We start from the raw sequence: 13,264 nt of genomic DNA on the forward strand, positions 1-13,264 counted from the left end.
GATTTGTGGTGGCCTAATGATGGAGAAGTTTAGGGAAGTGGGGGAGTGACTTCTAGTGGATAAAATGAAAATTGTTTTTCAACTTAACCGCTTTAACATAAGTTTTATATCAGTGCTTCAAGATTTTAGAGTAAAAGGATTGATAAATTCAACTAAAAGCACATGGCAAAAAATTAAAAAGGAAAAGAAATGGCATTTCAGATGTAGATTGGCTTTATCACATGCCCTAAACTGTTGTGTTTATGGTTTTCACACTTACCTTCTAACTGTGAGTTATTATTTATAGAGTGGGAGAAACAGGTTTAGTTGTATTCTCCATTCAACTGGCATGTTTAATTTGCGCCTTGACTGTTCTACAAAAGTACAAATGATGTCTCTTCTCTGCAATATCCTTAGCACTGCCACATACACATGCCCAGAGGATAAGAGTTAAAGTAGAGGAAAAAAGTGGAAGAACTTTCTGTAGGAGTAGGACAGAAGATTTCTGTGAGTGGTCCGTTAGTCAGAATTCTTGCTATGGTCTTTTCCATACATAAGTATATTTAGCCCATGGGAGGAATTTGAGAGCCAATTAAGATGAAACCAGTAAACTAAGCTTTATTCACTACTGACAGACGGATGTATTCTTTCAATGCATGGTTTATTTTTTAAAGTGTATTGTGTTGTAAACTGGCTGGTAGAACTGTCATGTCTCTGGCAGTTTCATCTAGATTTTAAGTGCTTTCAGGCATTGCTTCCCAACTTTCCGCATGCTATGGTATGATATACATAGAAAATGCATGGCATGCTACGGTTAACTGGGGAGGATTTGGTCTTGTTTGTAGGGGACTTAGTGAAGAAATTTACTGCATTTTCTCTATGATAGATAACGTATTGTGAAATGAAATGCAGAAGCTTTTGGGAAGCTAGTTGTGGCAGCTGTGAAAGTGTGCCACTCAGAATCCCCTTCAAGAGAGTCCCCTGTGTAGAGCAGCTGGCTGAGAGCCTCCAGCTGCTGCACCTTCAGATGTGCTGCAGTGCTCAGGCTGAGGCCATACTTCCTTTGGGCCCCTTCCCACCAATGACCAGGCACAGTGGGGGGCACTAGAGTTGGGCTGTTCTTGCTTGATGGGAGGCTCCTCATACAGATAATGTTTGCTTAGGGACTTGGTATTGGCCCATCCAAGACTTTCTCATAACTGCACTGCTGTAGGAGGTTCTTTGTACCTAACTACTCCTTTGCCTCTCTTCTTCCACCCTCAGACCCTGCTCAAGTTTCTCCTCACCTCCTTCTGCTTCCTCTGCCTGTATGCTGCCCAGGCATCTTCCCCAGCAAATTTCTGGTGTATCTAATTTGCTTCTCAGAGGATCTGAACTAATGCAATAATAGATAGTGAACTTGTATAAAACTCCCAGTTAAAACTCTTTTGTATTTTAAAATGGGAAACTTGAATTTGCTTCTGTGAGTGTAACTTTTGTATCTTAGGTTTTATGTTTGAGTGGCTATGTGCAATTCCTGATCAAGATTTTGTAAAGATGACTCTGTATTCTTGTTGTCACCATCAGTTAGAAACTTGACTTACTCATTAAATGGTAGCACATGGCAGAAGGAATTTGTTGCTCTTTGTCTGACAGAAACTCTTTTCTTACTGTTAACAGAATTAAAATGATTTCAGTCTCTTTAAATGGTATATCTTAGGTGCTGTTATTGTTACTTTCCTTTATTGCCAAATGCGATACTGAAAAGTTCTACACCGAAAAATTTCAAATCCTATGAAGAATTTTTCATATTAAATATTTCAAAATAATCATAAAACTTTTATACACACAGTAATAGGCCTATCATTAGTCTTACCGATTTTTGTTTCGCATTCAGATTAGTATATGGTTAACATTGGTAGTGAATCTCATTTCCACGCCGTACTTTCAAAACTGCATTTTTGCTTTGAATCTTTTTTAGTATAGGTTAATATATGCTCTTTATAAACTCTTGTGCCCCGTTCTCTTTCTTTCTGCCTAGACTTCTGTATTTGAAGGCCTAGTCCAAAACCAGACCGTACTCTGATACTTTTCTTTGTGTGACTCAACCTATGTTGAAATGATTTATTTGAGAAATGTTTACTGAATGCATATTCTTTACAAGGTTCTAGTTACACAAATAATGAACAAAAAGGGATAAGGTCTCCATCTTTGATAGCTTTTTTTGGTACAATATTGTGAATATATAGGATTAATAACTTAGTGCAGCTTCCTTTTTTTATCTTTCTACAACACGTTTTAGCATTTGATTATACCTAAATATAATTAATGTGTATACATCCATACACACACTTGAATATTTTGTCAAAAGAATGAAAACTTCTTATAACCATGTTTTGAAGATCTTTTATGCCTCATAGAATCTCCCCGTGGCTCTTGTTTTCAACAAATGCCTGTGGATTGGTTAAGGTTCTACTGAATCTTAAGTATTATTTACAGCAGAGATGGGGCCAGGAGTAGAATATTCACTGGACAGATCCCAAGTCTGTAGTAGAAAACAGCTTGTTCATTATCCTCCGAATTTCCTTTGCCAGAAGAGTTGTAGGGAAGAAATGGGGTGGTCCTCCCATTGGTCTAACTTCTTGAGTGTAAGGCTTTGGTTCTCAACTTTGGCTATATGTTGAAGCCACTCTTGATTCCTAAGTCTAATCCCCAGGGTTTCTGATTTAATTGGTGTAGGGTGTGGCCAGGACCAAATAATTGTAATGTGCAGCCAAGATTGAGAACCACTGCCTTAGGAGATGACAACCCCCAGTCTCAGTTAAGAAATTAGCAGGCTTATTTTGCTTAACTCTAGGTAATATACGTACTGAGAAGGTCTGGGAACCATCCCAATAGTAATGAGGATCCATAGCTCCCTGATCTTTGTTTCAAAGGTCTATTCTATACGAAAAGATACCAGAGATCCTCAGAGAAATAGCTGTTTCTAGGACTGGAGCAGGGAAAGAACAAGATGTGCCTGGAATATCTTGCTGTGTCAGAAAGCAAAGAAATAATCAGAGATTATTGTCAGAAGAACATAAAAGTCTGAGGGAGTTATGACTGGTCAAATCTGGGATTTTTTTTTTTTCCCCCTGAGACAGAGCCTGGCTCTGTCCCTCAGGCTGGAGTGCATTGGCACAATCTCAGCTCACTGCAGCTTGGACCTCCTGGGCTCAAGCGACCCTTCCACCTCAGTCTCCCAAATAGCTGGGACTACAGGTGCGGACCATCACCCTGGCTAATTAAAAAAAATTTTTTCTTTTTTTGGAGAGATGAGGTCTCATTATGTTGCCCAGGCTGATCTGGAACTCTTGGGCTCAAGCAATCCTACCATGTTGGCCTCCCAAAGTGCTGGGATTACAGGTGTGAGCTACCACGCCAAATCTGGGAAAATTTGAGAATCAAAATAAGTAATTATAGTCATGGATTATAACTCATTGAATAAAGTAGGAATCCTTTAATCTGTACTCATACAGGTAAATAAATGAAAAAAATGAAAGTTTGATAAGAAATGGATTATTTATATAGTTTCAATTTGAGATCCCACAAAATACTTAATTAGAAAGAGAAAAGTAGGAACTTAGTAGTGGAGAAATATAGCAGACATCATGTGATCAAAGTAAAAATTATTAGTAATGGAACATATCAGAATTGCATGCCTAATAAGATACAATGAGAAAACATGATCACTTCTGTGATGTTCCTCTGAATCTAATTATGAGGAAACATCAGACAGACCCACACTGAGTGACGTTTCTTCAAATATCTGGCCTGTAATATGTTATACAAAGGTCATGGAAATCTAGACAAAACTTAGGAATTATTCCATATTGAAAAAGACTGAAAGAGATAGGACAACTAGATGCAATGCATGATCCTGAGTTGGATCCTTTTGCCAAAAAGGACGGTATTAGTATAATTGGCCAAACTTAAATGGAGTCTGAAGCTTAGCAGGTGGAGATGTATCAGAGTTCATTTCTTGATTTTGATGATTGTATTGTGGTTATGTAGGAGAATATTCTTCTTTGTAGGAACTATAAAGTATACAGAAATTTGGCAAGTTATTCTCGGGTGATTTAAGGAAAAAATATGTACTGTTCTTGCAACTTCTCTGTAAGATTGAGATTGTTTTAAAATTAAACACACATGCACACTAATCTAGGATAACTGTGATACATATGACTTCTTTGGAATTACACAGCTGTACATGGAGTCTGTCTTAGAACATGAATCTTCTCAAGGGAAATCCATATGAAGGTGCAACATAATTTATCTAGGAATAATATGTTTCTTGGAGTACATTTCCTAAATGACCAAACACTTTTAAGTGCTGAAATGCTTTTTAACTATTTTGTTATATGCTGTATACTTGTCTGCCTTTTAAGACAGAATGCACTGAATTTAGTTTAATCTCTTGGATGACTAATGGCTCCAATTAGGTAAATATTTATTACTGTATTCTGAAGTAATATCTAAGTCTAGATTCACTTTTAGCCTTTGAGGATTTTGCTCTGTTTTTGTTTTCTCTCTCAATGTCTGTTTTTCAGTTCTGCTGATGTCATAGTATGTATTTAATAGTTTGCCAGTTCTCTTCCTATTGTGTTATTTCTGATCTGCTGTAGTCTTAAAAACAAGATGTATGTTTTTCCTTTTTCAAAAAATGTTATGTTAGTAAAACTATAAGGGAAAAGGAAAAGTGGAAGAGACTTTATTATAGAAATGTTGTACTCATAGTACCCCTTTCAGATTAATTCAGGATTATGTCTAGGTTTCAAAGAGTTCTGAAATAGTGAAGAGTTCCTATACATAGAATGTGATACCTCTGTCATTTTACCAACTTCCTAGAATGCCAGTTGAAATTAGGTAATTTTAGAGAAAAACCACCCTGATTTTTGTTTTAATTTTAAATTTCAGAGCTCCAGAGATTATATTGGGGTTGCCATTTTGTGAAGCCATAGACATGTGGTCATTGGGATGTGTGATTGCAGAATTATTTCTTGGATGGCCGCTCTACCCAGGAGCCTTGGAGTATGATCAGGTAATAAATAATGATAATCTAATAGAATTGGTAGAAAGTAAAGAATAATAACAGACTTACAGGAACACATGGCTGCAGGTGTACAATACACTGGAAAGTCTTTTTAACATAAAGTGGCAGAATCTGGGATCTTGTAGAATTGATTTTGAAAACTGTTTTATAATGCTGAAGTAAGTTTTCATAAAGTTACAGCCTATAGAATCTCAAAACCAGTTTTGTAAAATTATTGGGAAAATTTTATACTGTAAACATATAAAAGGTTGGATCGTGTGTCCATTTAATTAATTGTGCTTTGCTTGGGTGACAAACTTTGATGTCTGAAACGTCAGCCCCTCCCAAGGCATAAAAGCTCCTAAAAGGCGTTAAAACTTTTGGTCTTAAACCAACTGCCATTATTGGTGTTTTAAATACCTCAGTAACTTGAACTCTTCTCAGTCTTTTTAGCTGTTTTGAGTGGTGCTGAAATTCTCTTTTAGCACTGTTTAATGATTCTCAGTAGAATTCAGCAAATTACCTTATTAAGCACACTTTTCATGGTAGTTTTCAGGTATATTCATTAGCCTTTCTGTACTATTAAACAGTGTTGTGTGCTAGTAGTCTTAAATATTAATACCAAGATTATTTTTTGGAGAAACTGCCATCTTATTTATTATTCTTTGAGTATCTTTGAGATAATGTACTCAACTCATTCTAATAGAAAATGCTAGTCAAAATCAACAAAGTAGTTACATTAATTTTGTCATTCTGATTAGTGAATATTTTTATTTAGATGATATTTAACTTTCAAGCAAGAAAAATTAGAAAATAGAAGAATTTAAAGCACCTATTACATAATCATGATTATAGCCTTGTATTTTAGGGCTATTTTCTCTATCAAGAGGAAAAAGAGAGGTAATTAATTTAGGTGACTTAAATGTTCCTGAGATGACTCTGTCATTTAATACTGATTATTAGATTAGATGTTATCATTGACTTTAATCTCTTGTCATCATCCATGAACCTTCCCTTTTAGGTTAGGTTTTCCATATTCTCTACCTTCCCTCCTCCATGTTCAGAATTCCACTGGGTTTCTGTAAAATTTTCCATACATCCTGTCTTCTTTCAGCTTTCTACCCAATTACTAGCTTTGATACAGATGCAAGACTACCGTCAGTTCTGAACGAGTTAGTAATTGAATCAGAGTCCCATAATCCTTTAGCTGTTGGAATACTGAGGCACCAGTAAAATGCTAGAAATACACCCTTGGCTTTGTAGATTAGCCTATGGCATGCATACCGCCCTGGAGCAGGACACCCTCTAGTGGCAATTTCAAGTTGATTTGTTATTATACTCGATTAGGACTTCACAGTTCATCTTGGACAACTGATATTAGTATTGAAAAGGACCCCAGAGATTACCCAGTGACTGCCCCCTTTTTATTTTATAAAGGAGAAAACTGAGGCCCAGAAAAATGAATTCACTTGTCAAAAAGTCACAATAGTAATTTTAAAGACAAAGCCTTGACCAAAACTCAGTTTTTCTAAATTTTATAATGAATGTTTGTTTTTTTTTAAACTAAACTTGGAACAGGTATTATCTGATCCAGATTGACAATGTTTTCAGGATGTATATTACCAAAGGGATTAAAAAAAGTCATTGGCCCTTGGCATATAGCATCAATAGTCTCACAGTTCAGTGGGGTTTTTTTTTTGTTTTTGTTTGTTTGTTTGTTTTTCTTTTTTCTTTTGAGATGAAGTCTTGCTCTGTCGCCCAGGCTGGAGTGCAGTGGCGTGATCTCAGCTCACTGCAACATCCGCCTCCCGGATTCAAGCGATTCTTCTGCCTCAGCCTCCCGAGTAGCTGGGACTACAGGCTCACACCACCATGCCCGGCTAATTTTTGTATTTTTAGTAGAGATGGGGTTTCACCATGTTGGCCAGGCTGGTCTCGAACTCTTGACCTTGTGATTTGCCTGCCTCAGCCTCCCAAAGTGTTGGGATTACAGGCGTGAGCCACTGTGCCCCACCCACAGTTCAATGTTTTAAAATATTTTACAAAATACATGAATGCAAAGCAAATAAATTGTAGTGATTTTGTGGGCGTCTTTGTTTTGGCCCTAATCTGGGACTTTAAGCTCATTTTCAAGCATGGTATTTGTTATAAAGGCTTTGATAAATTTTGATAATTTTTTTTTTTTTCCCTATCAGTCTTAACTTGGTTTGGGACTTTCAAGTGCTTTTTTTTTTGCACTTGTTAAAATGTTCACATATGTTTTTCTTTTTTCTTTTTCTTTTTCTTTTTCTTTTTTGAGACAGGGTCTCACTCTGTCGCCCAGGCCTGAGTGCAGTGGTTCCATCTCGGCTCACTGCAACCTCTGCCTCATAGGTTCAAGCAATTTTTCCACCTCAGCCTCCTTAGTAGCTGGGACTACAGGTGTGTGCCACCATGCCTGGCTAATTTTTTATTTTTAGTAGAGATGGGGTTTCATCATATTGACCAGGCAGGTCTTAAACTCCTGATCTCAAATGATCCACCCGCCTTGGCCTCCCAAAGTGTTGGGAATATAGGTGTGAGCCACTGCGCCTGGCCACATATGTTTCTCAGAACAGCTTTAGTCTGTTTATTAATGTGTTTGACTTTCATAGATTTTCCTCATCTTGCTAGATTATGATCACCTAATGTTAGGATGTGAAAGGGCCACCAGTAGGGTATGTCTCTCTCTATTATCTGTTCCTTATTCCAGTAATCAGCTGCCTAGATATACTTGGACACCCCAACTGGGGAGTTGGCATTTTTTTTAGACAGGGTCTCTGTCTGTCATCTAGGCTGGAATGCAGTGGCATGATCATAGCTCACTGCAGTCTTGAACTACTGGGCTCGAGGAATCCTCCTACCTCAGGCTGTGCCCAGTAGCTGGGGATACAGGTGTGCACCAGCATGCCTGACTCATTTTTAATTTTTTGTAGAGATGGGGTCTCTTTCTCTATGTTGCCCAAGCTGGTCTCAAAGTCCTGGGCTTAAGCGATCCTCCCGCCTGGACCTCCAAACATGCTGGGATTACAGGTGTGAGCCACTGCACCTGGCCTGGCAGTTTTTTTCTAATTATTATTTTTTGCCTTACAGTGGCAGTGCAGTGGGCAATAGTAATATTAGCTAATTAATGCTTACTGAGCTCTTTTATATACTAGGAACTGCTGTTAACACTTTATATTAACTCATTTAATGCTCGTAACAACCCTATGAAGTACACACTACTGTTGCCTCCATTTTATAGATGTAAACTAAAGAGTTCTTAACAGTATATCATATTCTTCTTTAGAGACAGAGTCTTTCTCTGTTGCCCTGGATGGAGTGCAGTGGCAGGATCATGGTTTACTGCAAACTTGAACTCGTGGGCTCAAGTGGTCCTCCTGCCTAGGCCTCCCAAAGTGTTGCAATAACAGGCACGAGCTACCGCGCCTGGCCAAATTATTATATTTTTAAAAGCCAAATTTGAGTCAGCAGGAAAAATATTCAAAGTATTTTAATTCTTCATTATAGGGTTTGTGTTCTAGCCCTTTAATCATATTTATCATGTCTTAAAACCTTTCCAATGCCATTTTCTCTTTGGATTTTAGATTCTGTAAGTAGACACTGACCGTGTTGAAAATTTATAATTTCATATTTTCTTGTATGTGCATTTTATTTCCGTTTATATAGACATCTATATTTAGTGTGTGTGGTTAGGGAAGATCCTACTCACCAATTGTTACAGTGCGTGAATCCCTTCCTGTCTTGATTGTAGATAAACTGTCTTATTAGTGTTCTATTTACAGGACTTATATTTACTAGGGACATATCAAAAGTATTCTAGGGAATTAAGGACTATTTTATGGATGGATGGATGGTTGAATGGATGAATGGATGGATAGACGGATGGACAATAGTTGGTAAATGTTCATTATTTCTCCAAAATGTTTGTTGGAGTTTAGATAGAATGTTATCCAGAACAACTAAGAGTCTGACTTTATATTCAAATTATATTTGGTAATTTCAAGTCTTATGTAAGAAAAATGAAGTTCACTATTTCAACTGCAGAGAAAATAAATCTTTCAAGATTTCTATTTTTGTCAGGCTATTTAGCAAAGAGACCCACACAAGCTGGCCCAAATAAGGGGACATTTATTTATATGTGTGGATGTATTAGGCCATTTGCATTGCTATAAAGGAATACCTGAGTAATTTATAAAGAAAAGAGATTTAATTGGCTCACAGTTCTGCAGGCTGTACAAGCAGGGCTCCAGCATGTGCTTCTGGTGAGGGTCTTAGGTAGCTTACAATCATGGCAGAAGGGAAGGGGAGCAGGCGTTTCACATGGTGAGAATAGGAGCAAGAGATGGGGGAGATGGGTACTACACACCTTGAAACAACCAGATCTTGAGAGAACTCACTGTTGGGGGGACAGCACCAAGCCATTCATGAGGTATCGGCCCCCATTACCCAAACACCTCCCACCAGGCCCTACCTCCAACACTGGGGATTATATTTCAACATGAGATTTGGAGGGGACAAACATTCAAACTATATCAGTGGACTATCACAAGGATCTAAGAATGGAACTATAATATGACTGGGATTTGTGAAGTATGGAATTGAAGGTGCTTTTCAAAGCAAGGCGACACTAGAGGAATTAACAGATGTTGGTAGAACTTCACTGGTACTGGACCATCAGTGTGACTTGGCTGTTCTTCAAGTGCCTTTGTCTATTCTGATCTGAGTTTCTGCTCACCTTACCTTTGATTAGGTTTCATGACCATAAAACTCCAGCTCTACCTAATAACCCTTTAGCTCATCCCCCAAGAGTCATTGGTATTTCTTAGTTCACATTTCTGACATAGTTAATCTGATTGACTTAGTTTTTTTCTAGTTGAGTTCATGAGGCCAGTTTAGAATTATGTGTCAGATTCCCATTCTTCATCCACTGGAGATGGAGGAAGGCAAATATATTTATATATTAGGGGTTCTAGATGGAACATTTTTCTCTTCAAAAGACTGGGCAGACAGTATGACAAGTAATAAACTCAGATTTTCACTGGCCACTTTTGTTTGTTTGTTTGTTTGTTTTTTGTTTTACAGAGCCATCTCAACTCCTGAGGTACATTAATTGCTCTATTCTCTTTGCTTTTTTAGCACTTTGTTTTCTTCTTCACAATGGCTTACTAGCTTAATTGCAGATTATATGCTTAAATATTTTTCTGTTCTACTGAATTGTGCTTTTGAAGATTGGCACCATATTTTATTTATCTACATGTCTTTAGCATCTAGCAAATAATAGATGCTCTGTTTGTTGAAATTGAATTGTTGATGGCTTTTCTGTCTGATGCAGCATCTAGGCACCAAACTCTTAGTACTTTTTCCTTCCATTTTTCTGTTTCCTTAAAATAAGGAAGTTAGCTACTTAGTGGGTGGGAGGTGGGGAGAAAGAGCAGCACTTTAACTAAATGAAGCCAGTTTGTAATGTGGAAGTTTTCGTTGTCATTTTATATAAAATTGGGGATACAAATGTGGATAAAACAGACTGTTATTGGAAGGCACACAATCTAGTAGGGAAAACAGACATGTAAAAAATTGTAATATAGTTATAATAATTATAAATGCATGTTCTAGGTGTGATGATAGCACAGAGTAGAGTAATTACCACTGCTTGGCATCGTCAGGGATGGCTTTATAGAGGAGAAGATTCTTGAGCTGAGTCTTGAAGAAGGAATAGTAGAAGTTTGTCTTGTGGATTTGGTGAAAGGGGGAATATGTATGTTGGATAAGTAGAAGTTCGAGAACAATATAGGAAAGAGAAACTGGCCCATGTGGTTCGACATGGTGCCAGTTGGTGCCGAAGTACCAGGAGAATATAAAAGGGCAGGGAATATATATAGTTGGAGGGCCTGTTTGCTAGGGTTAGAGGTCTGGAATTGATCCTCTAGGTCAGGGGCGTCTAGCCTTTTGGCTTCCCTGGGCCACATTGGAAGAAGAAAAATTGTCTTGGGCCACACATAAAATACACTAAAATTAATGATAGCTGATGAGCTTTTAAAAAAAATCACAAAAAAATCTCATAATGTCTTAAGAAAGTTTACAAATTTGTATTGGACCTCATGCAGCCCCTGGGCCGGGGCTGCTGGTTGGACAAGCTTGCTCTAGGCAGTAAAGGGTTATTAAGTAATTTTACACAAGTGACTAACAGATGCACATTTTGCCAGAATGTTTGGCAGTAGTGTGAATAATGAATTGGGCGTGAGCGGTTAAGGACATTAGGAGAGACTGGAGGCAGGTAGAATAATCAGGAGGCTTGTGAAATTGTATAACTCAGAATTGAAGAGGATCTGAGGTAGGGATGGAGAGGAGGGGACAGTTGTGAAAAATGTTAATGAAGTAAAATTGTTAGGCTTTTGGATATTGGGGGAGCATGATGAGGAAGAGGTACAGGGCATCAATTTCAGGTTTCTGATTTGAGTGGATGGTGTTGCTATTAACCATAGGAGGAAAATACATTAGGATTAGCAGATCTGGGGGCAAATCAGTTTAGGATATATTCAGTTGGAGATATAGAGTCCAGCCAGGTTGAAAGTTTCAATAAGCGGTTGGGTCTGGAGCTCCAGAGCTAGAGCCAAAGATTGAGGCGCAGATTTAGAGATAAAATTGTGGGCACTTAGGACTTTTAGAGGGAAAAAAGAAAGACAAGACTCTGGAAAGCAGTGTCATATAAAGAACAAACAGAGGAACACAGTTAAAGAATGTCAGGAAGTAGAAGAGACCCAGAAAAGCATGGCGTCGTGGAAATTGAGCGATTTTTATGTAAAATGGTAGTAGCCATTAGTATCAAAGTAAAATAAGGATTTATATGTGATTATTAAACATGTCTGTTACTAACAGGCCATTACTTAATACCATATCATGAGGGTGATGAGACTAAAATTCAGATTGCAGTGTGTTGAGGTGTGAATGGGAAGTGAAATAATATAGGCTACTATTTTAAGGGTAAGACGAGAGAGTTAAGTAGTTAAGGGAGGTTTACTTTTTTTTTTAGGATAGAAGGTATTGAACATTTTTGTATTTGGTGGGGAGAGAGCTCAGAGGGAGGAAGAAATAGAAGATGCAGAAGAGGGTGGACTAATTGATGGAGCAGAGTCTTTGAGGTTAAAAAAAGATCTTTGCACTTATTCTCAAATACAGGTTAGGGGAGTCAAGTTTTAGTAAGAAGGAAGGATGGAAAAACAATTTTAGCCCCCAGAGATCTCTCTCTTTGCTAAGCCCCTGTTTATCCCCCGTGTTTCCCACTCATTAAGTGGGGGAATCAATATTTCAGGGCCTACTGTGTACCATGCACTTTCATGGGCTCTGGGGGTATGTAAGTAAACAAAAAAATTCTTCCGTTCATGGAACTTAGAGTCTCATGGAGAGGTAAGAAAATGGAAAGTAAATGCATAGAATATTAGATAATGAAAAGCGCAGTGGAGAAAAATATAGCCAGGAGGATGGTGGGTGAGTTACTGAGAAGGGCAGAGTTTGCCGTTATTTATTGATGGGTCATGGAAGGTCTGGCAATAAGGCAACATTTGAACCAAGAGCTGAAGGAAGCAAGAGAGCCATACAGATATCTAGGGGAAGAATGTTTCAAACAGAAATAGTAAGTTCAGAAGCCCTGAAGCTGGAGTTTTTTAGTATCACCCTTGGGAGAGCCCATCAACTACCATGCCTCTTCCCCAAGAGACACAGCTGTGTATGTATCAGTGTCTCAAAAAAGTGTTTCCTCCAAACTCCCACCATAGTAATTCACCCAGTGTTTATCAATCTAAATCTCTTTTGAATCCATTCCTTCCCCTCTATTCCCATTCAGTCTCTCAGTTCAGACCCTCTTCATCTCTTCTCTGGCCTTATCCCCTCACCCATTGTCAGACATTTCTTTAAAATGTAAGCTGTCAATTTCTTGCTGAAATTTTTCCAGTGGTTTCCCATTATTACCTCCTGGCATATAATCCAAATTTCTTAATTTGCTGATAAAGCCCTTTACCTGCTAGTTCAATTTCATCTCTTACCATTCTCTGTTAGTGACCCTCTGTACTTCCAGTCTTTGAATGTGAGGTTATTCTCTCTTGATTTTCTATATTTACACATACTATAACCTTGGCATAGTTTTTCTCCCCACTCTTCCAGTGCAAACTCCTATTTGTCCTTTAACACCAAACTTGAGGACCACCTCTTCTAGAATTT

General features: G+C 38.0%; 1 protein-coding gene across 10 annotated transcripts in view; it reads left to right on the plus strand.

The window, feature by feature from the left end:
- Positions 1–13,264, plus strand: part of HIPK3 (homeodomain interacting protein kinase 3) — a 99,436-nt gene that overhangs the window by 66,002 nt on the left and 20,170 nt on the right. For all 10 annotated transcript variants that reach the window (XM_001144457.7, XM_016920647.4, XM_001144535.7 and 7 more), the window contains exon 3: positions 4,915–5,038. In XM_001144457.7, the coding sequence (XP_001144457.3) occupies positions 4,915–5,038 (124 nt within the window). The remainder of the gene's footprint in view (positions 1–4,914; positions 5,039–13,264) is intronic.

This window comes from Pan troglodytes, chromosome 9 (assembly GCF_028858775.2).
Source record: "Pan troglodytes isolate AG18354 chromosome 9, NHGRI_mPanTro3-v2.0_pri, whole genome shotgun sequence".
NCBI lineage: Eukaryota > Metazoa > Chordata > Mammalia > Primates > Hominidae > Pan > Pan troglodytes.